Source organism: Silurus aristotelis, assembly GCF_946808225.1.
Source record: "Silurus aristotelis genome assembly, chromosome: 18".
In the NCBI taxonomy this organism is placed as follows: Eukaryota; Metazoa; Chordata; class Actinopteri; order Siluriformes; family Siluridae; genus Silurus; species Silurus aristotelis.
Genome location: NC_139591.1, coordinates 20,861,818 through 20,889,522, shown reverse-complemented (window position 1 = coordinate 20,889,522; position 27,705 = coordinate 20,861,818). Strand labels below are relative to the sequence as shown.

The 27,705-nt window shown below is 37.5% G+C and overlaps 2 protein-coding genes and 1 long non-coding RNA gene across 3 annotated transcripts; 1 reads left to right on the top strand and 2 right to left on the bottom strand.

Annotated features, from left to right (window-relative positions):
• Window positions 1-567: 567 nt before the first annotated feature.
• On the top strand, window positions 568-3,700 carry LOC310741235. The gene is made up of 2 exons (XR_014537888.1): window positions 568-762; window positions 882-3,700. It is a non-coding gene; the product is annotated as an uncharacterized lncRNA (long non-coding RNA).
• A 798-nt stretch (window positions 3,701-4,498) lies between these two features.
• snx24 (sorting nexin 24) lies at window positions 4,499-11,554 on the bottom strand. The gene is made up of 7 exons (XM_083568859.1): window positions 10,988-11,554; window positions 10,668-10,751; window positions 9,025-9,129; window positions 7,652-7,746; window positions 7,506-7,535; window positions 7,127-7,191; window positions 4,499-4,733 (listed from the first exon to the last, which is right to left on the bottom strand). Exons 1-7 carry the CDS (start codon window positions 11,222-11,224, stop codon window positions 4,663-4,665), a joined length of 687 nt encoding a protein of 228 aa, XP_083424985.1. The 5' UTR covers window positions 11,225-11,554; the 3' UTR covers window positions 4,499-4,662.
• An 856-nt stretch (window positions 11,555-12,410) lies between these two features.
• On the bottom strand, window positions 12,411-26,465 carry loxa (lysyl oxidase a). The gene is made up of 7 exons (XM_083568808.1): window positions 25,591-26,465; window positions 23,791-23,899; window positions 22,282-22,419; window positions 15,641-15,797; window positions 15,066-15,161; window positions 14,235-14,350; window positions 12,411-12,953 (listed from the first exon to the last, which is right to left on the bottom strand). Exons 1-7 carry the CDS (start codon window positions 26,168-26,170, stop codon window positions 12,947-12,949), a joined length of 1,203 nt encoding a protein of 400 aa, XP_083424934.1. The 5' UTR covers window positions 26,171-26,465; the 3' UTR covers window positions 12,411-12,946.
• Window positions 26,466-27,705: the final 1,240 nt, after the last annotated feature.

Sequence of the window (27,705 nt, the reverse complement as noted above, 5' to 3'; positions counted from 1 at the left end):
AATGGCATGATTGGTGATATAACAGTACAGATACTTAGGTAGGACGTCCAGCCTTGTCTTGTTTACCATAAAGGATCAGTGAACACGGGGTCTTCACTTATTAAAATGGAACGGGTCATGAGCTGTTAGTGAGGATGCTCTGTAATTACTCTTAATTAAAAAAAGAAAGTGGTTCTCTTGAACTTTTAAGTGGACTAGAGCCACTTCTAGAGCCTAGTGTATAAGAGGAAAAGGGGATTTTTACTTGTTCTATGTACATTACAGCACTGTGAAATTCTTTCTTCGCATTTCCCAGCAATGTCAGGAAGCTGGGGTCAAAGCGCAATCTCAGCCATGATTTAGCGCCCCTGCAGCATAGAGGGTTAAGGGCTTTGCTCAAGGGCCCAAGAGTGGCAGCTTGGCAATACTGGGAATTGACCCCCCCCAACCAGTAACCCAAAATGGATTTAAAATTTTTAAAAATAGAAGAAAAGAGAAATTCTTAAAACTAGACATTAAACTCTAAAGAATCCATAGCGGCTAACGCTAGCAATATGGATACTTTAGCGTTTTCATGCATGTGCAAAACAAATCTTGTTTCCGGTACGTAGTGAGTAGCCACAGTGACACTGCGCTAACTTTCTTTTTTATACCCCTTGCGTTGTTGCATATGTTTTTAATTTTGAATAATAATAATAAAAAAAATAATGCAAGGGTAACGCTAGATTTCGGTATGAATATGCGTACCGTTACACCCCTAGAATAAACATACTTGCAAATTGGGTCCCAATCTGACCCTGATATTGGTGCTAGAACATTGGCAGCACTTGGCCCAAATCTGGTCAGTATTTTTCTTAAATTCCCCCCATTTAATGTACCAAATTTCACAATTATTTAACTAGCTACCGGTAAAGAAGTAGTGTTGCACCTTTAGTGCTTGGCCCCCTAATACACTAGTGTGAAAGTCTCTACCCTATATTTATTAGAAGAGCTGGTCAGGCCATGCCCACAAGAAGCAGAGGATTCAGGTCATTGCATAATCCTAGTTTTATATAATATAATGCACAATATATTACACTATATAAACAAATGTTTGTGGACCCCCTTGAACATTAAACTGGTATGTGCTTTTTGAACACCCCATTCTATATTTAGGCCCCATTTTCTTTTATAATAACCTACAAGAACAACAGAACTCATTTTTAAAATTTACAATTTTATTGCTGTTATTCCTTTTTATATATTAGAGTTAATAACAATCATAATTCTGTAAAGTGCTTGACACAGGATTCAGAGTCGACTTTAACCAGGAACCCCAAGGCTTCTGAGCATCATGGCACATAGTACAAACATACATATACACATATACATCAAAATGTCTGATATGCCAGAAATGATCATTTGGAGCTAAAAATGTTAACATTTTCAAGATGTCGCCATAAATACACAATAAAAAGTTTAATGCGTCATTGTCACATTGCATTCGGCCAAACTTCATTCCAGTACATCATGAACTAATGTTTGTGAATATTTTAGCTTTGATGAGTCTAAACAAACATATTATTAGGGTTAAATTAGGTAAAGAATAAATTTTTTTTGGGGTGTGTGTGTGGGGGATTATAGGAAAATCAACACGATGGTGTGAAAGCAGTTACTGTCTCAAAGTTGATAAGTTTCCTGTCAGACTCCTGTCCTGATGCATTTTATTCCACTTTTACCACAGCGATTTTCCGAGTTCCGATTACAATCACGCAATTCTTTTTATAGTCTACGAAAAAAAACAAGTTATCACTTATTTTATTAGCAGCTCACTTATGTTTTTAAGGTAATAAAAAAAAAAAAAATCCCCCCTAAAAAACAAAATTGACGTAATAAAAAATATTAAATAAATAATAATAAAAAAAACTAAAACTTAACACAAAAAAGCACCACATAAATGAAGATTTTTTTTCAAAATCTATTTTATGTGCAGCATCTGTCATATCACCCCATGTGGATTAGCTGATTATCAGTTACTATAGAAACTACAACACGTTAATATAAACGCATAATTTGCAGCTGTGCTAGTGTCTGCTCTTATGGGCTATTAAACACCTTCTGACCAATCGGAATTGAGGATTCAACAGCGCTGTGGCGTAAGACGATGTACCTGAGTCATAGTATACGACACTTTTTGTAGGGTTTTGGTCACGAGGCTCAACAGCATGCCTACAACTTACCAACGTCTGCCCAATTAGCTGTTTAGTTAAATGTCTACTTCACTTTCTTTATCATAATGCACCTGATGCAATATTTTTACACCGATGTAGCTCATAAGTAGCTCTTGTGTTCATTTGTTAAAGTTAAAATGTTGTGTAGGGGGATCATGACATGATGCTCATCATTACACTCGTACACACTACGTACTATTTAGAATAGTTTTAAGCAATGGATCAATGCCTGGTATTTGGTACCTAAAGAAAACCAATTGTACTTTTTTTTTTTTTGTTGTTCCTTCCTGAATTTCCTTCAAATCTAGCAATCAGCCAAGAGGTTTTATAGGAGATATAAGGCTCACTAATACTGCAATTGTATAAGTATTAGCTAACAATAATAATCTGTATTTATAAAGCATTTTATAAAAAATATATATACACAACTGTCTGCTTTCATCTTCCAGTTTTCTGCTTCAACTCTGTGCATGTAAGGTTTAAGGGTCATACAGAGAAAAGTGATTCCAGTTGTCCAATATGGCCGACCTTATAATATTCCAGTGTTTAGCTACCTGGCAAACAGATGCCCATCTTTATATTCAACCTCCAGAATCTTCTAATTCCCAAACTGCAACCAGATAAAGCCCTTCAAATTGAATATCGTACTCATCAAATTGCTTGATCTACAAGTTTCTTTCCAGCTTATCACCAGGATGTTAAATCAACAAGGCTTTCCACTGCATGAAAAACCAAGAAAAACTAAAATACTGTTGTTTAAATGTAGAACACTGAGCATATAGCTGGTTGTTTTTTTAGAGATTATGTTACTCATCGCAATAATCTTGTTTCTAAGATAGTTTTAAGATGTAGGATATTGTGCCAAATGCAAAAAAACTCCAAGTCAATCAAATGCAGCAATAATTTTCCATAAGCCATAATTTCATAGTCCCCAAAAAGCAAACGACCAACATCTTGGCTGACTGGCTACATTTGGGGAAAAATATTTTTTTCTTGAATGCATTCACCTTCAAGTACCTGAAGACGGAATCCTGTGTCACTGAGTCTCACTTACTCCCAACTCCCATTTCGACCTTGTGTAGTGCTGAACATGGAGACTGGTAAACTTTACACTCGGATAAACTTCTCCTTCACAGTTTCTAGCAGCTGCATTGGTTAATCAGAGATTCTCAAGAGTTTGCGATTAGTTTCCCTTTTTGCAAAAATGCCATGATTGGTGCTACTACAGTACAGACACTACAGAGGCAAGATGTCCAAACTTTTTCCATAGGGGCTTAGTGAACATGCTGTAGCTGTTAAACAGGTCTCTAGGATCAATATATCCTTTACTTATTGAACAGGTATGGGTTGAGTTGTACTAGTAAGGCAATATTAAAAATCTATGAATGAAGCACCTTCATTTTTTTTTTTTTAAGGTCTAACAAGAGCTGGGTGATACTTTAACATTAGTTGGTTATGCCCAGGTAAAATCGTTTACATGTTGCCAATCACAGTATGCCTAGTGGCAAAAATTTTATATATATATATATATATATATATATATATATATATATATAGAGAGAGAGAGACAGAGAGAGAGAGAGAGAGAGAGACATACTGACCACTAAAAACAGAGAAAGGGCGGGGCTTCCTGCTTTGTGAGTGTAAGGCTGTTCATATGAATCAACTGAAACTGGTTCAGTTTCAAAGCAGTTTGGGGGGTTCCATCAAAGTTGATTTGTCAGGATAAAAGGGTGAGTGTAAGGATTTGAGTGAGTTTGACAAGGGCCAATTTGTGATGGCTAGACGTCTGGGTCTGATTATCTCCAAACTGCAGCTTTTGTGGGCAGTTTTGGTCTGCAGTGGTAACAGGAACAGTGGTAAACCGGTGACAGGGTCGTGGGCAGCCGAGGCTCACTGATGCACGTAGGGAGCGAAGGATGGCCCATGTGTTTCGATGCAACAGACGAGCTCATGTAGCTCAAACTGCTGCAGAAGTTGATGCTGTTAATGCTCGAAGGGTCACGACTTATTTAACAGCAAAAGGGGGACCAACACAAAATTAGGCAGGTGGTCATAATGCTATGATCAGTGTATATATACACAAACCTGTGTCTGAGTTTGTGTAAATATTAAAAGTCTTGAAACGCTAAACATTAGTTTACACCTTTTTTTTTGATAAAAGTTTTAAACAAATAATAGAATCATTTATTGATGACATTCATCACAACCCCCTTTTATCACCCAGCTCAAATTAGACCGATACGATTTTTCACAGCATTTTTTTTAGTTCAACTTTTTTTCCCTTGGTTTAAACGAAGTTGCTGATGCTTTATAAATTCACAATGCTGGGCTTTATACATGCAAAAAAAAAAAAAGTGTAGGCTTTGTGACCTTGTTCTTGTAGTGTTGTGAAAACGATTAGAGTATAAATGCCTCTTTGTCTTAAAACGAAACTGAGGTGTTCTATTTTGGCTGGAGAGCGAGCGCTGGTCTACCTCGGCTGCAGGTCCGGATAGAATATTCCATGAATCACTCCTTCAGTGACTACGCTTGAAAACGTATCTGTAAATGCAAAGAAATACATGTTTTTGAGTGATGCTATGTCGTCCAACAAACTGTTAAAAAAAGATCAAAAGAGGCACGGCTCAGTGCTGTCCCGCATATCAAAGCACCAAGTGTTTATAGAAGACACTGAAGCTTCAGGAGGTTAAAGAAACACATGTTTTGGTCTGATGGGAAATTCATTTATACGTCCACTTCCTAAAACACGGGGTCATATCGTATTAACCGCAAACATGACCCGTTTTGAAATTCTAGTCCTGTTTTTGTTTAGGTCAGTGATCCACTTGATCCGTTTGATATTTTTGTTAATTGTAGTCAGACTGATTCACAGCTAGGTGTGTGCTACCTGATTTTAATGCATGGCACGTTATTTTATATACGAATCTGGAATTCGATTTGTTTTAATTCAATAATTTTTCATTAGGTTTTCCTCCAGGTCACCAAATTCATGTTGTGTCTTTACTGAAATGGCCATTTACTATAGCAGTTAAATGTAGGGTTGCAAAGGGTGTGAAAAATCTCTGGAACATTTTCTTGGAAACTTCATCTGGAGAATTTTGTAAATATACCAAGTATTTATAGGAATTAATAAGAAATTCGGAGAAATGTATATAAACCGTTTCATAAACGAACATGAATTGTTTGTTTGGTCATAAGCAGACATGCATACAAATAATACAGATTCATTATAATATAATTTATGTAATTTACGTGAATACTTGCTAAGATGGACATTTTTCTGATATAATTTTGTGTACAGGATTCAAGAAATGATGCGTGTTTTAAAGAAATGCACAGTGAATGTACAGTGTGACCTCAGTAGCCCTGCAGTAAGTGTGCTGTATGTATGTGATTAATGTATGCAGGGAGGAAATTTAACTGAAATTGCATTAAATCTGGAGGCTTTAACCAAAATTATCCTATAAGATTTGTATTTAAATTCAGTGTTATTGGCTAAGCTGCAATTTTGTAAATTCCCAGTTTATTCCCATATATTCCCAGTTTCCAGTCTTGCAAATTACTAGAATTTTGCAACCCTAGTTAAATGTCACCCAGAACTATCCATTCAGCTCAATAAAGATCATTAGGAAATTTACAATAAATTAATATGTTACTATGGGTTTTTTTCTTCTTCTTCAAAGCAGTGCATAAACTGACAACTAGTCAAGTCAAGTCAAGTTTATTTGTATAGCGCTTTTCACAACAGACATTGTCTCAAAGCAGCTTTACAGAAAACAACAGTGAAGGTGAATGGTGTGCGTTTGTCCCTGATGAGCAAGCCGTGGCAACAGTGGCAAGGAAAAACTCCCTTAGATGATATGAGGAAGAAACCTTGAGAGGAACCAGACTCAAAGGGGAACCCATCCTCATATGGGTGACATCAAGAGTTTGGTCATAATTCTACAACTACACCTGTGGTAAGTCAGACATTCCATCCAATCAGAATTCTGAATTACATTGGCATTTGGCAAAAGCCCTTATCCAGAGTAACTTACAATCATCATATTTATTATTTATCTGAGCATTTGAGGTTTAAGGGCCTTGCTCTAGGGCCCCGCAGTGTCAGCTTGGTGGTGCTGGGATTGGAACCCACGATCTTCCAATCAGAAGTCATCAAGCTCATGACTTACCATGGCATAATGAGAACGTTAAAAACAATAAATGGTCTTAATTTTATCACTTAATAGAACAAGGGTGTCTTTTCACACTATCTATTTCCCCACAATGTGCAACATCATACTAATAAGAGATTCGACACGCCTATTGTGGTAAACAAATTTGTGCAAACGTTAGACTCAGGATTGTCTCAGAAAGCACTACACGTGAACACAAAATTTAGCTCAGCTAGTTATAAAGTGTGTAGAAATGTGAAAATGTGACTCAAGTGCCACTGCTCCCATTGCTCTCTTTCGGACTGGACCAACAACATGGGTGAAGAGCGTTAACCAAAGCGGAAATACAGCACCGTGTAAATAGAAATTGTTTATAGTTGTGAGCTCCCTAGCAAAAATAGAACTCCAAAGTTGGCTAAAATGCCCCATCGCCGCCCTTCTTGTATTGCTTGAAAGCTTTTTAAGTATAATACATTCTGGATGCAGCTATCTGGAGTCATCACGCTACAGTTCACAAATGTAGATTGTGCAAGCTCATCATTAAATGAACACAATCACATGACTTGAACATGCATGTTTCAAGGATGTCCCTTTTTTTTTTGATTGAACCCCGGTGTGGTTTATGACGCATTTTTATTTTGCATGTTTAAACTCTCTCTACTTATGTAGTCTAGTTTATTTATTAATTTTTAATTAAATTATGAATCATCATTTTAAATGAGAATAAGGATGATGCACATCATAACTAACAGACTTTTAAATATGTATATAGATACATACCATTGGAGGCAGGAAGCAGATATGGGTCCCTCAGGAAGAGCAGTGCTGGCTGATGTGTCAGTTTACTGCAGTTAGACAGGAAAACAGAGAAAAATGATATGAGGAAGGAAGGAACAACTGAGATGAAGCCCTGTTATGCAAGACTCCTTGCAACATTTCTCTCTCTGTCTGAGAAATGTAACATTATTACTGTTGACTTTGCAATTATGGGCGCATGCACATTTCCAGATAAACCCCAACCAACCCTCACACCCCCACACACGCTGATACTGTGTGAACCCCCCCAAGGATTCATACACTTTACATAAAAAAAAAAATCTGATCTGTTAAAATGATCTTATTGACTTATTTTTCACCCAAAATTAAATTACAGCCATACCATGAGTCCTCGGATTCAGTTTCAAACGACCTGAAAGCAAGAGAAGAACCCGATGAAATAAAAAAAAATAAAAAACAAACAAAGCTTGATAGAGTCACACTGGCCACAGGCTCAGTCTTCATTTCTAAAAATGACACACTGCTTACCCACAACTCTCGGCCTTTGGTAGGGACGGGAGGTGGCGGATGTTGAGGAAATCCAAGTATATTTTAGGAAGGACCTCGTTCTCCATGATTATGGTCTGTTTAAAGAAAAAAAAAAAAAGAAAAAAAAGAAACATCTACATGGTCATCACAGAAGACTGAGAATTGAGAAATGTCTCAAATGTCTCAATCAAGGGCTGTTCCCTATGATCTAAGACAGGTTCTATTGAAGCCAATGTAGGATCGTCTAAACCGGATGCACAAATGATTATCGGTTGCTTCTTGTTTTTGATTCACTGGCTGCAAGTTTCTTGTTTGTGTCAGCTTTTGGCACGCATCCAGAGTTTAGAGAGGCTTAGCGAGTGTGAGATCAGTCCAGTTTCTGCAGAGGAATGTCTGGATGCCTTAGGTAGAGTTAGCAATCCTGCCACTCCGGCATTAATGCCCTCGTAGCGGAGCGAGTTGATGACAAGGTTCACGATTTTGCAGCATACTCGCAAAGCTAAAGCTAACACTAAGATTTGCCCACAGGAGCACTATTCCTTTCTGCTTCAAGTGTTAAACAGATTTGCTCTTCTCAGTGAAGCACCCAGTGAGAAACCTGAAAGAGCTCTGGGTTTAGGAGAATCTATTCTAAGGCACATGAAATTAGTTTGGCTTTTAGGGGCACCAGCAGCACAGGTTATACCGAGTCATAGCAGGTCAGCTAAGGTTTCTTGACAAGCGTCGGTTCTCCAAGATTAAAGTTTTTCCACATACGAGCTGATGATATACAACAGCGTCAGCAAACTTTTTTCTGTAAGGAGCCACATAATTTTTTCTTTCTTTAATGGGGATCTATAATAGAAAATAAAATGAGCCAGAGTGACTAACAGTTATGTTGAGATTCTAATGATTTAAAATATATTTATTACGCCTCCTAATGCTAGATTAGCTTATTATTTTATACATCTGCATTACTTTTCAAGACGTTACCCATAAAAGCCCATATCGGTCGACCTCTACTCTCAGTGCAGCATGTAAAAACAAACAGAAGACGGTGTCAGTGATTTGCCTCTAGAGGCCGCTCTCGTAATGACAGCAGACCAGAACCCCAAATCGGTATGGATGTTTGCTGATAGTCGATTGTTCTAACAATCAATTTGCTGATCAATTTTTGCTGATTAATCATCAAAACCGATTAATCGTTTAACCTCTATTATAGAGGTGTGTGAATTAAAGTCATATTTAATTGACAATGATATAAAGAGGATTTTGCATAACCTTGGAGAGCCAGTGAACAGTTCATCAAACCCATCTTAGTTGAAATATTAACATTAAAATATTTTAGAAAAATATGCTCTCAGCCTTATATCTCTAAAATGTCAATACCATACCTGTAGGTAAAGCTCAAGCCCATGTCGTCTCTGCTCCAGAACTTTGGGGATCCAGTTCCTTACATGCTTTGAAGGAAGCTCAGGAGGTTTAATTATCTTCTTTAGCTTTAAGGAAGCAAACACAAAGAGAACAAACTCAGCCGGTTACGTAGTACTGCAGTGTTTTTTTATCATCATAATATTTATTATCATGAGCATTAGCAGAGGAACAAATTCATGCCAGTTTTAGTAACTTTATCTGTGAAAGTAGAGCCCATGCGTGAAAGAGCAAGTCACAGTTCTGCACATTACTCACACACCCTCGCTGATAATTATACACACACCCAGTTATCATTCTTCATGGCTCATACTCATGTGAGAAACAGTTTAGGAGATTAAGCTTAACCCAAAACAACAACAAAACACACTAAAAACCTTAATCGGTATAAATCGGTGCTTATCTCTCCGTCTGATACAAAGGGGCTGCTGTAATTTAAGAAACATGCATTTGTGAATATGATCGTGCTGTAGAAATCTCCAGTTCTAGGAGGAAATTGATGTGGCATGTGGGAGGCTACGTCTGCTTCACTGTAACTCAAAGAGAGAAATATACAGTGATTAAAGTTCAATTCTGTTATTGCTATTGATTTCCAGCTTTTGGCTTAAACACACCGTGCAACCCTGGGAGCCCAAAATCCCATCCAACCCTTTGTGTGTGTTTATTTAGAGCACACTGTGTTGTGCACGGTTGAAGTTGATCTTCCTGCTCGAACACATTGAACCTTACAAGTGATCGTGGCCCTGAGTATACAATAGAGCCTAACAAGCAACTTGAAAACTAAATTTAATTGCCATGCTCGAATTAATGCTTTATTTGCTTTTTTAATCTACAACTAATTAAGTCCACAGGTGTTTTTTTTTGAGCCAATTTACAGTCAGATCTTGTTCTGACGCACAAAAAAAAAAAATGCTTCGTTTTGAAGTTTCCCACCATTACATTCGACGTGTAGTTTCGGGTGGACAAATGTAATGCAATGCCAAGTGAGCGGTCTAATTTTGGAAGAAAACACAGCAAAGTTCCATTCGATTCCATGATATAAAAAAAGATTTATTCTGGAAACTGCAAAATACAAATTGTGCGGATTCATATACAGATTGAGACAAATAAGAAAAATGTCACTTAAGGTGGTTTGAGGAGGAGGTTTTAAAGTTATTTTTATTTTATTTATCTATTATTTTAAACTGGCAATCCTGAATAACAATTTCGTGTGGCGTTAAACTTTGCAGCAGAAACGTTATCATACCTAAAAGACTATTCAATTAAACACTAAAGGTATTGTTGTGCACACTGCATACAGTGTTGTGTATCACTGCATACAGAATCAGAATGGCCATTTATTAAAAGAGTATTATTGGATACATGTACAAGGGATTTTTCATCGCGTGCTGAAAACTAGGAAAATAAAATAAGGTAAGAAATAAAGATAAACCACGCTTCACCTGCAATTGATTGGTTTTGATACTAAACTTTGGGAGCACTTGAAGGCTGCACATGCAGGTGGTTTCAGCGGAAAACCACCAAAATGCAAGGCAGGTAGAAAAAAGTATAGATCGACACATATATCCGTCTGGGTAAAGAAAATTAGAGGAGAAAAAAAGCTCACCATTTTGTGCAAAGCATGAAACTCGCTGTATCTCTTCTCCACAGTGTGCTGCCGCCCGCTCGTTAACACCTCGATCTTAAAAACCTGATGGAACAAGCAAATCGTGGTACTAATGAACGTAGCACGGGCTTCAGCCTCAATTCAACTGGAATGATACTAAACTCATAATAAAATCTCAAATCACAGCACAAGCACTGGTCTATTCACCGATTTCAGTTCATAATCAAGTGTTTATTTTTTTAAATATATCTAAATTTATTTATTACTCCCAAAAAAAATGAAACGCGAAATACGGGGTAAACAGGTTTATAATAACCCACCGTGTAGCCTTTCTCCGCGGCGTTGTCTTCTGAACGGAAAGACGGGATTGACACAGATACGGGATGCATTCTACAACCTTGATTTGTGCAAATATATATAACGGTTTCAACAAATAATAAAATAAGGCGTAAAAAGGATCCCCAGTTGACCCTTTTGCTGGCTGTCAGATTCAGTGAAAACAGGCGGGCAGCCGATGCGCAGGATACAACATTTCGCGCATGCGCGGTCTGCAGCATTGAGGACCCTTAATAGGTAGCGAATTAATCCGCCTGATTTGAAATCGTCTTATTGTAATATAATTTAAGGCAACTAAGCAAATCTTTATTTTTTACCACTTGATAAGATCCGTTGTATTTTTTTTATACGTATAACGAAACTAAGTTGCTGATCAAAATGCATATGAATGAATTAATAAATGAAATTTTACCCTGAAGAAGTGTCTTTATTTAATACAGTGCCCCTGAAGGGGCTTGGGGCCTTTCTCAAGGGCCCAATATGTAGTCCTAGGATTTAAAACCCCAAACTTCTGATTAGTAACTCAAAGACTTAACTATTGAACCACCACTGCCATTGAAGGCCCTTGGATAATGATCAAAAGGTTAGTGGTTCAATCCCCAGCATTGCCAAACTGCCACTCATGGGGCCCTTGAGCTAGGCCCTTAACCCTCTGTCCTCTAGGAGCACTGTATCATGGGTGACCCCAGATGCCTAACGTTACTCGGATATGCGAAAAATTTCCCTGAGCTGTAAAGTACACGTGACAAAAAGCATATACATGCGTAACTGTTATTAGTGTCTAAATACACTATATTGCCAAATGCTCTTATAATTATTAACCGTTCTGGAAGGGCTGTCACTAGATTTTCTGATCTATACACCCACTCAAAAAATTGTTCTGGGGTTTTTCTTATTTTTTTTTTCTTATTTTCATATTCATTGTAGACAACATGTTTATTTCACCCAGACAAACGGGATCATTTAAGGCATACGTGTGTGTGTGTGTGTGTGTGTGTGTGTGTGTGTGTGTGTGTGTGTGTGTGTGTGTGTGTGTGTGTGTGTGTGTATGTGTGTTGATTTCGTTATGCATTTAGATGAATCTCGCTGGTGTTTGTAAGACATTACCTGTTAGATACATTGCCATCATAGAAGCAAAGTATATACACAAATCTTGTAGTTTGGATGACAGCTGATTTGTGGTCAGTGGAAAATCTGTGTAATGTTTTAAATCCAAACAAATTCTGAATGACATCAATTATTTTTGTAACAGGCAAGTAAAACATTATTTCATTTTTGGACACATAAATACATGGACAGGATTCCTGATGAATCTTATAAGTCATGGATTTGGCAGTTCGAATGCACACAGCTCACACCTGTAATTTCCTGTTGAAACTAACTATTCAAATAAAAGTTTCAGCCTGATTCAAAGAAAGAAAAGTGATTTATTCAAGTCATGTTTTTCCTGTAATAAATGTCTTGCAGTAATATGAGCTTTTTTTGTCAAATAAGTTCTCAGAATAAACAAATATAGTGGACAGTCCTGGACATCCGCAAAGACCTGACTTTTGTCTGGCGTGGAACAGACTCAGCCTTTAATCTATTTCACTGTATAGCTGAGTTACACTTGGTCTTGATGGTAAGTAAACTGCACAGCCATTTAATCTTCAGCTGGAAGGTACTTTTATTTGTAAACATTTTATAATCTATATTAAAATATGTCTGTCGTCTTACGTGACATCTCAATTCATAAAAAAAAAATAACCAAAAGGGAAAAAAAACATTAAAGACAGAACTGCACCTAAGCTTCATCTTGTAATATGTGCTAAGTTTCAAAAGATTATTGAATCAGAAATATCGTATTCAAACTTAGTGTGGAAATCCACCGCTTTTCTTTATCGTGACTAACGTTATAGTCGAATCGGTGAAGTCGCCATCTGTGAAGTCGCCCTGAACTTGTTTTAATATCTGAAAAAGAGCAAATCACACATAGTGTCATATCTCAGATACTGTTTGTCCTTTTCTGATTTTTTTATTTTTTCAACACAAAACTTCAACTTGAAAATACTTCAAAATTAACAAAAATGTTTTAAAGATTAAATGTAATATTTATTATAAATTCAGCTTGGCTCTATGGATTATGCCTCATGCAAAAGAATATGTTGTTCTAATAAAAAAAAATAAAAAAAAATGCTGATCAGCCATTACATTAAAACTAAATGACAAATTTAAATAAATAACGTTGTCTGTCTTATCAAAATTGCAGCTATTAAATGGTGGGATATGTATAAAGTATCGAGTGAACAGTAAATTCTCAAAGTTTATATGTTCGAAGAATAAAAAATGGGCAAGTGATTTAAGTGATTGAGTCACAAGACCAAATTGTGTAATTGAGGAAAAGGTCCCATCACAATTGTTATAAAATGTCTTTGGATGCAGAAGCGTAAAATTTTCCCTTCATTTAAACTAATAGACCCAAACCAGTTACAGCATAACAATACCAATGTACACAAAGACATCTCCATGAATATATAAAAATGTATAATATCATAATCTCTAGACATATTTGACTGTAGGTTACACAATACTGAATGGATATAGGCTTGTATATACATAATAATTGTTGTTTTTAAAATAAAAACTATAATGTCTTTAAACTGGAACTGAACCACCCACCTACCTACCTAGCTAGCTAGCTAGCTAGCAGTTTTCTGCTAGTTAGCTAGCTAGATCTGCAGTTTTGGGGATGCTCAGACCCAGATGTCTAGTCATCACATTTTGGTACTTGTGAAACTCGCTCAAATCCTTACACTTGCCCATTTTTCCCTGCTTCTAACACGTACATTTTGAGGACAAATGTTCACTCGCTGCTTAATATATTCCACCCACTAACAGGTGCCATGATGGAGACTTTCTCAGTGTTATTTGCTTTTAATGTTATGCCTGATAGGTGTATAGAGTATACATTATAACTTCAGCTGCTGTAAATCTGAGTTTGTCATTGCTATTTCCAGGCTAGAAATATATTTAATTGTACAGGTTATATCTCATGATAATCACAATACTGACCCCATTATATGTATAAATAACTCCTACCTGATTCCTCACTAATGATTTAAATGTATTACCAATTAATTCCAAACTGGTATTTAAGAGTATAGTGCATCCCTGAACTGTTAGAACTGTCTGTGATATACTTTACAACCCTGAAAACCTAATACAAGGGTCTAAAATTAAGATGACACTTACTGTGACAACTGGCACCCTGAAGCGTAGACGTAGTTGCCGGTGTAGCGCAGGTCACAGCGCACAACGTTGTTGCTGTAGTCGGACTCTTGAACCTGATAACTTGGGTTAACGCTGATCTGAAAAACAAACCAAAACATTTATTACTAACAACGATGGTTATAGTGTATTGTTTGAATTGTACATGTTAATACAGAGGGCCATAAACATATTAACAAACTCAAACAAACACACAGCAGATTAATGACATCACCACACCAGACGTGGAAACAAAACAGCACATGAAAATTAGATGCCTGATGATTACTGTTAAAAGGAAATCATTTCTATTAATTTTCATTGATTCATGTGGTAAGATATTCTGCCACATTTGCTTGCCACTAACATGAGCAAATGATGGGGAGCCACCGGGTAACCAGGTATCTGTTTTTGTGCTTTCAGATTGTCACACATCCTGTCCAATCAGCAACAAGTATTTGAAGCACAATAACAAGTTTTTAGGTGTGTGTGTTTGTGTGTGTGTGTGTGTGTGTGTGTGTGTGTGTGATGCAGAGGTAAGGCATATGTATGTATGTGTATGCATGCAAGTAGTAAATATATATATATATATATATATATATATATATATATATATATATATATATATATAGATAGATAGATAGATAGATAGATAGATAGATGATAGATAGATAGATAGATAGATAGATAGATAGATAGATAGATAGATAGATAGATAGATAGACAGATAGATAGATAGATAGAAATGTATTATACACACACACACACACACACACACACACACACACACACAGGTGTCTTGTTCATGTCACACACCTTGAGGATGTAATTCCCAGGTTTCACGTCTGTAATGTCAATCCACTGACAGTCGATGTCGGCGTTGTAAGTGTCATAACATCCTGGGCTCAGACCCTGCAGCAATAAACACACACACAAACACTATTAGCATGCACTTGTCCTTATTTACATGTTGCATTGAGTTGCGTTGACCAGAGATCGACCATGATCTTGCATGCCCCTAAGCAAATGTGCTTTTGCACCTCTTGTGCTGATAAGATAAACCGTTACCAACGAGAAGTATATTCCATATATGCAATTTGCCAATAATTTTCTTGATGAAGTTTTTACCCATCTATATTTGCATTTAACGTTGGGAAAAATCTGTGAAACAAGTTTGTTCCCGGTATCGTTGGCATCTTAAACAATAATTCCCTCATAAGCCTTTTTTTTTCTCTACTGAAGTTATTAATAATAATAATAATAATAATAAAAAATAAAAAAAAAAGCTTATCATGTTACAAACTAAATTTCTACATAAGTTCACTCATGTTGACTCCTGCTTAATTTAGCATGAATTAACAACAGGAGCAGCCAAGGTGGAGCTGCGTCACCTGTGTGTGTGCAGTGCATGCAAAGCGTCTGTAGTAGCCGTAATCGCAGGACGTGTCCTCCAGGCAAAAGCTGGCCTTGTGTCCCTCGGCCACACGGGATTGAGAGCTGGCATCAAGCAGGTCATAATGGCTGAATTCGTCCATGCTGTGATAGTGCCTGTGGATACAAATATGACTCAGTCAACACCTCAATATGTGAAAAACTGATTATATAAAAATTGTACAAATTTATTTTAATGATGTGCTTTTTAAACTTTTGATTCCACATTTAGACTCTTCTGTAATAATAACCGCCACTCTTCTGGGAAGATGTCCCACTAGATAGTAAGTGTGATTTTGGAGCATTGTGCTCATTCAACCAAAAGGGAATTAATACAATCAGGTACTGATGTAGGTAAGATGAGGAGGCCTGGGATGTCATCAGCATTCACATTCATCCCAAAGGTGTTCATTGAGGGGTGGGGACAGAGCTCTATAGCAGGCCACTTAGGATATACCATTCCATCCCATGTAAAGCATATCTTCAAAGATATATTGCTTTGTGCACATGTGTATTGTCATTGTGGAACAAGTTTGGGTCTCCTAGTTCAAGTAAAAGGAAAATGCCACCACATCCAAAGATACAGTAGTGTGCCTCCAACTCTGTGGTCACAGTACAGGAATAAAGTACATTATTTATATATTTATATATAATAATATAATTTATACGTTAATAAAATAGATGGTAATAGTGATGATTCAATGTCTAACACAGGAGTCTTTATTCTTATCCCAAAGGACCATGTGGCTGTGGGCTTTCATTCCGACCAATCAGGAGTCACACCTGATTCCAGTGGTTTAATCAGTTTGTCTTAGTCTTCAATCCAACCATCCAGTGTGCTTCTGGGTTGACTGGAATAAAAGCCTGCAACCACACCGGTTGTTTGGGGACAAAATCCTGGAAGATCCTGGTGTAAGCAGGAGCATTGTAGATGTGAAGAAAAAATTTACTGAGTTCGAATGAGAAGCTCTAGAAGATCCTGAGAGAAGGTGAGAACATGAGAACATAAATTGATAGAATCCGGTAATTTTCCAAAATAAAACATTGTTTAGAATCAGAAAATAAATAAAACGGAAATAATGTAAGTTATGTATTCTTTCTGTGCGGCCCAGGACCAATTGGGGACCACTGGTTTAAATAATGTGTAATGTGTGGTAGCCTACATACGTACGTAGTACGTAAGTACGCAAACACACAGTCAACACACAATCTTTATATTCCTTTCTGCCATTTGTGTAACAACCATCTGTTTTATTGTACAATCATTCGCTTATCCGCCACCATTTTCTTCAAATGCTCAGGTTCTTTCCAATGAAATAAAAAAACGGTGGCAGATCCCATCCATCACTATTTCTTTATCACGTGACGTGATACAGTTATGGCCTTTTTATGACCTTCTGTCCAGGGGACCACTTAAAATCTTGACTATTGACACATTTATTTCTTTTAAAATTAAGGACACATAATAATGAAAAAGATTCAGATGTAAAATGCACCATAAGGGCAACTCAGAAGAAAGTTGAAGCCATTTAGAAGGTTGTAGCCAAGCTAGAACAAGACCCTCCTCTCTCATCTGCACATTTGTATCCTGTCTCCATTGTAAGCTGCTTCGCATAAAAAATGCATCAGTGCAGCAATTAAATGTAAATGTAAACCAGGAGCTCTGCGGTCAGGCTCCTCTTTGCTTATTCTACTTGAATGACACGATGTTAACTTAAGATTCCTGAAATTTTTTTCTCCAAATAAAACGCTGAAAATGAGGTTGAGGGTCCCTTCGGGGAGAAAGGCATAGGGATATGTAGGGGTCAGTGCTAGCGCACAGATTTTCACACTAAAGGCATTTTTCGGTTCGAACGTGGAAAAAAAACAAATTGTACATTGCTGTAAAAATAGCTTTCTTTCATTTTGAAAAATTGCTCAAGCTGTACATTCTTAAAATACTGACAGAGCGGTAGGTATTCTGAACAATTGCAATATTCCTTTATACCTCTAATGGCATTTTTTTTTTTTTTTTCCAAGAACCAAGAGTTAAAGTAAATATTAGAAAGGAAAACTATTTCAGGCACATTTAACGCAAAAATATGTTTGGTTAGTAGTTTTGCATTGTAGCTAACAGTTCTTTAAATACCTGCTCAGCAATTTCACGTTAAATCAAGGATTTTTGTGCAAAGACAAACTCTATTATCTTTATGGTGCTTTTTACCTTTTAACCTTTGCCATTATTACATGTTTCTATCACATATTACAAATTGGTAAATTCACACAAAGCATCAGTGAGCAAAATGCACCTGCTCTTAAGTTTTTGCACTTGCTCTTAACTTCTGGGGAGGTGGTCAAGGGTAATAAATGTGTCAGAAGTACATATGGTCAGGACTTGAGGTGGCTCCCATGCTAAAGGTCATGGCCAGGCCACAGTTTGGACCATAAATAAATCACATAATACCTTCAAAAATAAGAGACCATAAAAATGTGAAAAAAAAGCTGGGAGTTACACAGGTTGCAGAAGATGGTATGTAAGGATTGTGCTTTGACTGTATTTTGGGTGCTGCCATGGAACTGCCTGGCTTCATTTCTGCTAAATACAGTCTCTCTATTTTGGCTATGTCTACACTAATCTGGATAAATCTCCGCGTCCACACTTTCGCTTTTAATCGTTTTCCAAAAGTTGCTCATCCACACTGAAACATCTGAAAACACTCACGCCCCTGTACTGTGCATTAACAAAACATAAAATGTGTCATCGTTTAAAAAAAAAAACTTCACACTGTGGTGCGAAAACTGCGTTTTCAAATTTATCCACTTTGGAGAGAAAACTTTTTGTTTTCAAAAAGCTACATTTTCATCAACACGGTGTGGACAAAAACTGGAGCCAAAAATAAGCATTTGTAAAAAAAAAGAAAGAAAAAAAAAGAAAGAACATTTTCAAGTTGTCTAAAATGGTTGCCCGCTACACATTGACGCTATGTTTATGTTTATTTCTAACAGTATCTGCAACTGTGTGCCTTTCAGGACTAAAACAGACCTGAGACTCAAATAAGAAAAGAACAAACACAGTTCAGAGCAAACACATTTTACTGCGATGCTAAATGGCCCGTATGTGTCTGGCTGTTGTATTAAATGGAGCTCAGCCATATGTACCCCATACATGGTGGTGAAACCGAGCTGACATCAGTACAAAACTATTCTCTAGAAGCCATTAAAGTGCCTGGAATGGCTGAGTATGCAGAGCAGATCTCCATGCTGTTTTCCTTTAGACAAGACCACATTTTTATTCAACTATCAGCTGCACCATCCAAATCCAACCAGAGTGAGATGAGCTTATGCAGACACTGCCCCCAATAAATTTTTTATCATTTTGTTATATAAACTTACAGCTTGTTATTTTTTTACTCTGAATACATAATGTCTGTTGTATTTAATCTGTACCTTACTCCGATTTACGGATATGACCATGAAGCGAGTTGAAATAAATTCACCCAAGTGGATACAAAATTCAGGTAGATTGATTCTCAGTTTCTCTCTATTCTGACTACCAGATGAATAAAGGCAGCCTAATAGCATGATGCTGCCACCACCATGCTTCAACATACTGTAGCTATTGTGCTTTTGGATGATCAGCCATCTCATCAGATCATCATATATTTTGTATGTACATTTTGCCAAAAGCTAGGCCCTATTTTTCCAGCTTGCTGATGCTCATTGTCACTGCATTCCAATGCGCATTTAACAAGGACAATAGCGTCGGCAGTCACATCAAAAAAATCCAGTCAATTCAATTTTACAGATTAAGATTTATTTAAAAATAAACACTGTCACAAAGCAGCTTTACTGATGTCCACATATAAATAAAAATTTAACGTATTAAATATTATTATTTATTAATATGAATGATTCCTAATGAGCAAATCAGATGTAACTGTAATAAAGAAAAAATCACATCATTTCTATGCTATAAATGTACAGTACAAAGACAGAATCCCACAGAAAAAGAGGATCTTAATTTCTTAATTTCTTTTTCTGTCTCATCCATTTTTTGACAAATGTATGATAATTACTTCATGTTTGAATGGGATTGGTTCATTCTGAACAGTGTCAAATGACCTATTTTCAATAGCAACAGTGCTGTATAATATTGTACATTTGACTTTTTTTGCTTGCATTTTGTAAGATGGAAAACTATCTGACATGAATGAACTTGATTTTCTTTTTTCACATCACGAAACAAGGGTATATATTCTGTAACGATTTCCAGAGAACAACAGCAGGAGCCTCTGAGGAAAAAACCTCACCTGCTCAGATCTGCTTTTACTGCACTCTTTGAATTTTTTTTATATACAAAAATTTCTGCCAAATGTTCTTCCTTCACAAACTGGGCTGTCTAGCAGCTGTAACAATACAGCTTCTCTCAAAGGAGCATTAAAGTGTCAGTCCATTCTAAGCCAAGTAAATAACTAAATATTATAAGTAAAGAGGTTTTGTCCTGATCTTCTCTCAGCCTCTATATATGATCTGAATGGGACTTTGTAATCTTAAATTGAATTGGGAATTATCACAATGAGGGAGGATCTAAAAGCTGCTCAAAGTATTGGAAAGAGTTTGCTTGAGAATATTCAAAAAGCTCTGAAAAAAAAGCTCTATAAAGTCTGACTTTATATCATATCATTATGGCAACATGGAGCTATTGCTATTTAACACGAGCCTATGTGAAACATCATTTTGTTCCAAGGCTTTGGAGACCACAAAATTCTACAGACAACTATTTATAACTACTGTATCACACACACAAAAAAAAACTTACATTTAGGCAACCATTTTAGCATATCTTCCCAAGGGACAATACTATAAAAATAAAACTTGGATACATTTTAGTCAATGTGCAGCTTGTACAGCAGTATAAATTTACTTTGCTTTAAAAATAATTCAATATTCAGCTATTATTGTCTTAATAACTGGCAACAAAGGTGAGTACACCCTAAGTAAACTTGTCAAAACAATCAAAATATGTCCAAAGTGTCAAGATTTTCTATGAGCACCACTGTTATCTATTACTGCCTTAATCCTTCTGGGCATGGAATTCACCAGAGCTGTACTGGTTGTTGGATCCTCTTTGCCTCCTCCATAATGAAATCAGGGAGCTGCTGGATGTTAGACACATGGTGCTTCTCCACCTTCCGCTTGAGCCCCACAGGTGCTCAATAGGGTTCAGGTCTGGTGACATACTTGGCCACTTCATCATCTTCACCATGAGCTTCCTCAGCAAAGCAGTTGTCATGTTGGTGGTGTGTTTGGGGTCGTTATTATGTTGGAAAACTGCCGTTTGGTCCATATTTCCCTCAGTTAACTGCAGCTTCCCAGAACCAGAAGCACTTATGTATCCCCAGACCATGATGCTACCACCACCATGCTTAACTGTAGGCAAGACACACTTTTTTTTTCTGTCCTGACACATCACACATCACACAGCTGACACATCTCTCATTTGTAGATCTATTCCCTATCATACAGTATCTCACAAAAATGAGTGAACCCCTAACATTTCAGCAACCATTTTAGTATATCTTCTCAAGGGACAATACAATAGAAATAAAACTTGGATATATTTCAGAGTAGTCAGTGTGCAGCTTTTATAGCAGTACAGATTTTCTGTCCTCTGAAAACAACTCAGCATACAGCCATTATTGTCAATATTTCTATAGTATTGTCCCTTGAGAAGATATACTAAAATGGTTGCTAAAATGTTAGGGGTTTACTCACTTTTGTGAGATACTGTATGATAGGGAATAGATCTACAAATGAGAGATGTGTCAGTTGTAGGCACTTTGCCCAGAGCACACATGCATCTGGCACTTTTCTGGCCACAAACTTCAGGATCAGGAACCTGATTTGCTTTTTGCACTTGGTTACTTACAGGTGAATAAAATCTGATTGACACTTTTCATAGTCAGGTTTAATAAATGAGAAATATTGGCTTTTTGCCAATAAAACAAACATAACTCAAACATAAACGTATCAATTTTCCTGTGAAACGAGGCTGTTTTTGGCACTTTTGCCAATAAGACATATCAGAAGCTCTAGGGAAAAGCCAAAAGTCTGGTTCAAGAGACTAAATGATAACCTTGCATTACTTGCACACAGCTATGATAATAACTATAACAAACATGTAGCTTTTATCTATGGGCTAGTCTCAGAGTGCCAGACTTAATTAAGTGTTGTTTGAGGCCCATTAAAAGCTGAGAAACAGATTCAGGTGTATTTAGCAACTACAGGAGGATCACCATCGAGATCAGTGTGATGTGTAATTTAGTGTAATATTCTATCTATGAAATTGGCTTTAACTTCTCTAATTATAACTAGATCACTGGTTGTTTCATGCACAATATAAAACACAGTTTTTAGTTCTATAGAGTGAGGTATGTTCACAAAGGACACACAGTAAATTATTTCTATTATAAGTTTTTTTCTTGAGGTCATCTAGGTTCCAGAAAATTACAATTATCAGTCACAAAAGTGACTTTGGAACAGTGCCAGAAAAAACAGACGAGTAATCACAACTAAATACATACACACAGTTCTTCTGAGAAACAGGCAGAGAGAAACTTACTGATGGCAGCTGTGCCACTCCCAGGAATAGCGTGGCCGGCTCGGCAAGAAGTCGGACGTGCCCTGGTTCTTGACACGCTGTGGGAACCGCAGCAGCATCCGGGTATCGTAATCTCTCACACTTGACCTGTACGCTGAGCTGCTCGTCACAAACAGGACACCAAACACCGTGCATCAGACATCACTCAAGTTCTCAGAGACTTCAAACTAGACTTACACGTCCCGCTCCTGCATGCTCCAGCGCAAAAACATATATAATTTTCTCCCATAGACATGAACAAGGAACTTTTCAGAACGTAGAACATCAACTGAAACGATATCTTATTAAAACAAAGGCTAAGGTTTTTTTGTGTTGTATGTTCCTCTCTATAATAATGAAGTAATATCTATAGCACTCAGAGATTCTCCTCTGTCTTGCCTTTCAGACTTTGTGCCTCAGTGTGCTCTAGTAGTCTACCGAACATTCCGACCCTGTTCGAACAGTTTTATTTCATAGTAGTTGCCATTGTTGCTTTTGTGCAGTAGATACAAAACAGTTCAGTTGTTTTTAGTAATTTATTCTTTTTTTAGATTTTAAAGACCATTTTATGGGAGTCATGCGAAAGATTTTATTCTTCCGCAACCGCCACACAATCTTGAATCTTTCCTGCGCCACAGGTCTCTACTTCAAACCACTCCTGGAAAGTGTGTTAATGCAGAGAAGTTGTGTGGAAAACTAATACCGTTGCTATTTTATTTCTGTCTTTCTTTGAGATTAGACAGCTTCAGTATGTATCAGTGATGACTTGCACAGTCAGCTAATGGTTTTTTTCATGTCTTGGAGGGAAATTCTGCCCTGTCTATCGCAAGAGTTTACTTTTTCCTCCCTCTTTTCACAGAACTAGCATGAATTTGTGGAGATGATGGTGATTCATCCAGAAAGCCGTTATCAGTCAGAATGTCAGTTTACTAATCTTCTTGTTAGTTACTTAATATACTTTCTAACACATTTTTCCTCATAGAAACATTATACAAAGCTAAATATTACACTAGCAACAGTCAAACCAAGCACTATCATTTGCTAGCTAACTAGTAGCATTGCCATTTCAAGGACACTTTTGTGTTAATCATAAGGAACCCTTAGGTGTACCATTCACCAGAGATAAAATGAATTAGAAACACTGAGTGCTTAGCTGTTTATGTAGCTAGCTAGTACAGGAAAGTCTAGGTATAAAGTAGAGGGTTTTTTTTTTTTTATCTTTAACATTTTACTTTTTTGACAAATAATTAGTGCTAATCTTTTGAAAACAATGAAATGAAATGAATGTTTTTACTCTGATATTATCTAGCTCACAGTACTGCATGAAGCTGACTTGACTTTATATTCTTGATTATGCTTCACTTGGTGTATTGAAGAATATAATGCAAGTCGAGACCCCTTATGTGATATGATACCGTTGTGACTATTTAATAGCCGTTTACGGGCAAACTCATTTCTCAAAGGTTTCATGTTAGTTTCTTCGTGCAATACCTGGCAAGGCAGTTTTCCTCTGCAGCACATCGGAGGTTGTACATAGGCACCCTTTGCGCATAGATGGAGGACTGAATGTAGTATGGATCTGGCACGAGGTCAGGCAAACCTGTGGAACATGTCAACATCTTATCCCAACAACAAGAGTTAGCGACACAATCTATTTGGTGACACAATCAATATTTTAATTCAATATTTCTTCTCATCTTCTAATTTTCAGCCAATCAAACTATTTCTTGTCCTTGCACTGCTTTTTCAATCTACCACTGGTGTATCATTTACTGGCTATCCATGCATCACAAACATAGGCTAAACTGCAAAGCTAACAACAAGGAAGAAGGATAAACATTCTTGATCACCTGATCATCATCTATTCTCTGTAATTCTTTTATGTTAATATTATGTCCAATTACATTAAAACAGGTAGTTGTCAAGGATACTTTTTATTTAAATACATGTCGGAGCCCAAACTTCTTTACATTAACTTGAGTAAAAAAGTGTAGTCAGAACGTCAACTTTAAAACCATGAGTATTTGTACTGCTACTAGAGTGAACAATGTGTGTACCTTTGTATTCTCTAAACATAAAAGCAAACATTGCTGTTAAATGCTACCTAATGCATTTGTATGCATGCTTTTGTGTATATAAATAAGAGACTGAATGTAATTGTTTGCAATGATTGAAATTTATTTAGTAGGAACTTCCTATTTGGGTCAAATCATGTCATTTAACTGGCTTTTTTTTACACTGGGAAACTAAATGATATGTAAAATTACACTGGCCAATCTGCAAAAGCGGAAGAGGTGGGGCAGTTAGAACGGGGTGCAGTTTGAATTTTTCAAGATGGTCGATGCACAGAGCTCGAGGAACTAAATAAATTAGGCCAAATATTCGTAATGTACAGTACTTCTGTACAAAGTATGCACTTTCACTCCCAATTCTGTGTACATACATACATACATAAATACATACATACATACAAACATAGTATGCTCCCATTGATATGTATTCACATTATTCACAATAGATTTTATACTGCTACATTGCAAATGTTTTACACTTTGCAGACTAGTGAAAATGTAATTGTTAGTAGTGTTGTTACATTTCTAGACACATATAAAGTGTCTTGTGCTTTGCCAATGAATTTTTCATTCAGCCCAGTATAGTGATGATCAGATAAATTATAGTCCAATCAGAATGTTCAGAACTTTCCTTGGCACTTGTCACCTTAAGTTTATCTTTTTCCAACCGTTAGTGTGGATTTATATATAAAAAGGTGTAGTATTAGACTGGAAGTTAGGAGGGTGCTCTTATGGTATAAACACATTAAACCCTTTTTTATTTACACTACAGTCACTTGACCCTGTTAGATGATTACAGACTAAATCAAAAAGCTGACAAGATATGAGTATAAGATTACATTATAAGATGAGGTCTTATGGATAAGTGGTAGTTAACGGGGTAATGACGTCAGTAATAAATGGGGGGGGGGGGGGCAATCCTGGACACCCCCATGACAAGTAAAAAAAATAAACTTATGGGGTCCCCTAAATTATTTGAGTAAAAAATATATGAATTACACAACAACTGGGGACCCCCATAAGACTCATTCGAGCACTGAATCCTATCTATCTATCTATCTATCTATCTATCTATCTATCTATCTATCTATCTGTCTGTCTGTCTGTCTGTCTGTCTGTCTGTCTGTCTGTCTGTCTGTCATTGTTATGTTATTTCTTTAGACTTTTGTATTCTTTCTTTATATATAACAGAGTACACAGTACCAGAGAAAGTCCTTACCGTGCTGAAAGTAACTCGTTCCGTATCCGGGTCTCTGTCTCGGTCTCGGTCTTTCGTACGCGTCGTAGTAGTTGTAGTACGGGTTCTCCTGTTCGCTGTACTTGTACGGATTGTAAGGATCGTCTCCGACCATTCCATCCTCACGGGCCCTCTGAGGCGCCGGAGACGGAACGGGTCTCGGGGCCGCGCGCTCGGTGTCGTTCCGGCGACCGCGCGGCGCACCGGCGCGTATCAGGGGCAACAAGCGTGATCCGTGCGAGTGCGAAGGCTCGCTATGTCTCGCATCGACGCTGCTGATTACGGTCAAGGGTCTGGCCGGAGGCTGCTGTCTGCGCTGCTCATCCTGCTGCTGCTGCTGCTGCTGCTGCTGCTCTACATCTCGGTTTCCGCTTCTTCTTACCGGAGGCACGTACTGCGCGCCCTGACTCAGGATGCTGAAGAGTCTGCCGTCGTGCTGCCACTGGATGGTCCGCCTGAGAGGCGCTGCGTCCCGCTGGCACCGTGCGCCCTGGAGCACGCAGCTTAGTACACACAGGTGCGCGCACGCGTAAAACACCGCGTCGAGTCGCCGTGCGCGCATTTTGTCCAGGAGATTCCCGACTACAGACGCCAAATTATATTGGAAAAAAACCCCACACCTGATGCCCGTTTATTTAAAATAGACCATCCAAAGGTTAAATAATATTTCCTATAACCTAATAAGTGAAAAATAAATAAAAAAGCATAATGGGAAAATACAATTAGTGCAGCCTCCTATTGCTCTGCGCTTTACCAGACTGATGCGCAAAGTGAAAGCAGAAGGAGGAGTTGATTTTTTTCTTTGAATTTTTTCCCCTCTAAAAGTTTCTGATTACGTTCTTAGACAAGCCCCTGCAAATGTGAACGTGAGCTGCATGACCTAAAAAAAACACTATAGAAAAAAATCCCGGGGCAGAGCTATGAACTGAGCTACCTTTGTTCAGTTCAAGAATTACTAAATGTGGCATCATTTATGGTAGTGTGATGTACATTATAGGGACAAAATTCTGTGAAAAGCTAGATGACCATCAAATTCTACAGTAAATGAGCTTGATGCCACTCTGAAACCAGGGGCATGAATATAGAAACCCCATCATTGCTGCTATAATTTTTTTTTTATGGGACTCTGTTCCCATTCAGATGTTGGGTGCCATCAACTAATATTTCATCCCAAAGGTGTACAGTGGAATTAAAACCAGAGTTTTGTGCAGGACTTTAAAGTTCCTTCACACCAAACATATCAAACTATGTCTGTATGGAACTTGGTTTGTGGATGAAACAGGATCATGCTGGAAAGTTGTTTAAAATGTCTTCATGTGCTATTGCATTAACATAAACTCTTTATTGAAACCGAGTCCAAACGCTGAAAAACAGCCCCAGACCATCACCCTCCTCCACCAAAATGTACTGTTGGCACTAAGCTTTCCAGTAGATAGTGCTCCCCTGGTATCCACTACACCCAGATTCATAAATCAGACTGCAAGGTAGTAAGGCATGATTCATCAGTCCACGTGGAGAACATGTGTCCACTGCTCCAGAATGCACTCCTTCACATATTCCAGCCGATTCTTGGCATCACATTTAATGATCTTAGGCTTGTGCACAGCTGATCAGCCATGGAAACCCCATTCATGAAGCTCATGATACACTGCTTTGTTCTAATTTTGCTTACAGAGGCAGTTTGGAACTCAGTACTGAGTGATGAAATAGAAGATAAATGATTTTTATGTGCTATGCACTAGAGCAATCACTTTGTTAGTTTACATGGACGGTTGCTTCATGGATGAGCTTCCTTGCTGCTCCATTCCCATTTCACACTAATAGCACTTACAGCTGACCGGGGCAGACCAAGCAGGGTGGAAATTTCACAAACTCATGTACAGTGCCTTGTTTGTTTGTTGCTTTGGAGATTAAGTTTGATTTCATTCACCTGTTTGGAATAGATGAACATCAAACACGTAAAGAACCGAAATGTTACGAGGAGTGTTCACAAACCATGGGTCATATTCTGTAGATGTGATTGATCACATAACAATAATGATTTGTCCTTCAGTTTACTGTACCAAATTTGTGTACATTTACATGGACATTTATGGC

Coding starts and splice junctions, on each gene's coding strand:
- snx24 (XM_083568859.1), bottom strand. CDS start 11,224: ATGCTGCAGACCGCGCATGCGCGAAATGTTGTATCCTGCGCATCGGCT. Junction 7,747..9,024: donor GGCTTGAGCTTTACCTACAG/GTATGGTATTGA, acceptor TTCTTTAAACAG/ACCATAATCATGGAGAACGA. Junction 4,734..7,126: donor TCTGCTTCCTGCCTCCAATG/GTATGTATCTAT, acceptor TTGCATTTACAG/ATACGTTTTCAAGCGTAGTC.
- loxa (XM_083568808.1), bottom strand. CDS start 26,170: ATGCGCGCACGGCGACTCGACGCGGTGTTTTACGCGTGCGCGCACCTG. Junction 22,420..23,790: donor GAGGAAAACTGCCTTGCCAG/GTATTGCACGAA, acceptor TGTGACGAGCAG/CTCAGCGTACAGGTCAAGTG. Junction 15,162..15,640: donor CATGCACTGCACACACACAG/GTGACGCAGCTC, acceptor TTATTGCTGCAG/GGTCTGAGCCCAGGATGTTA.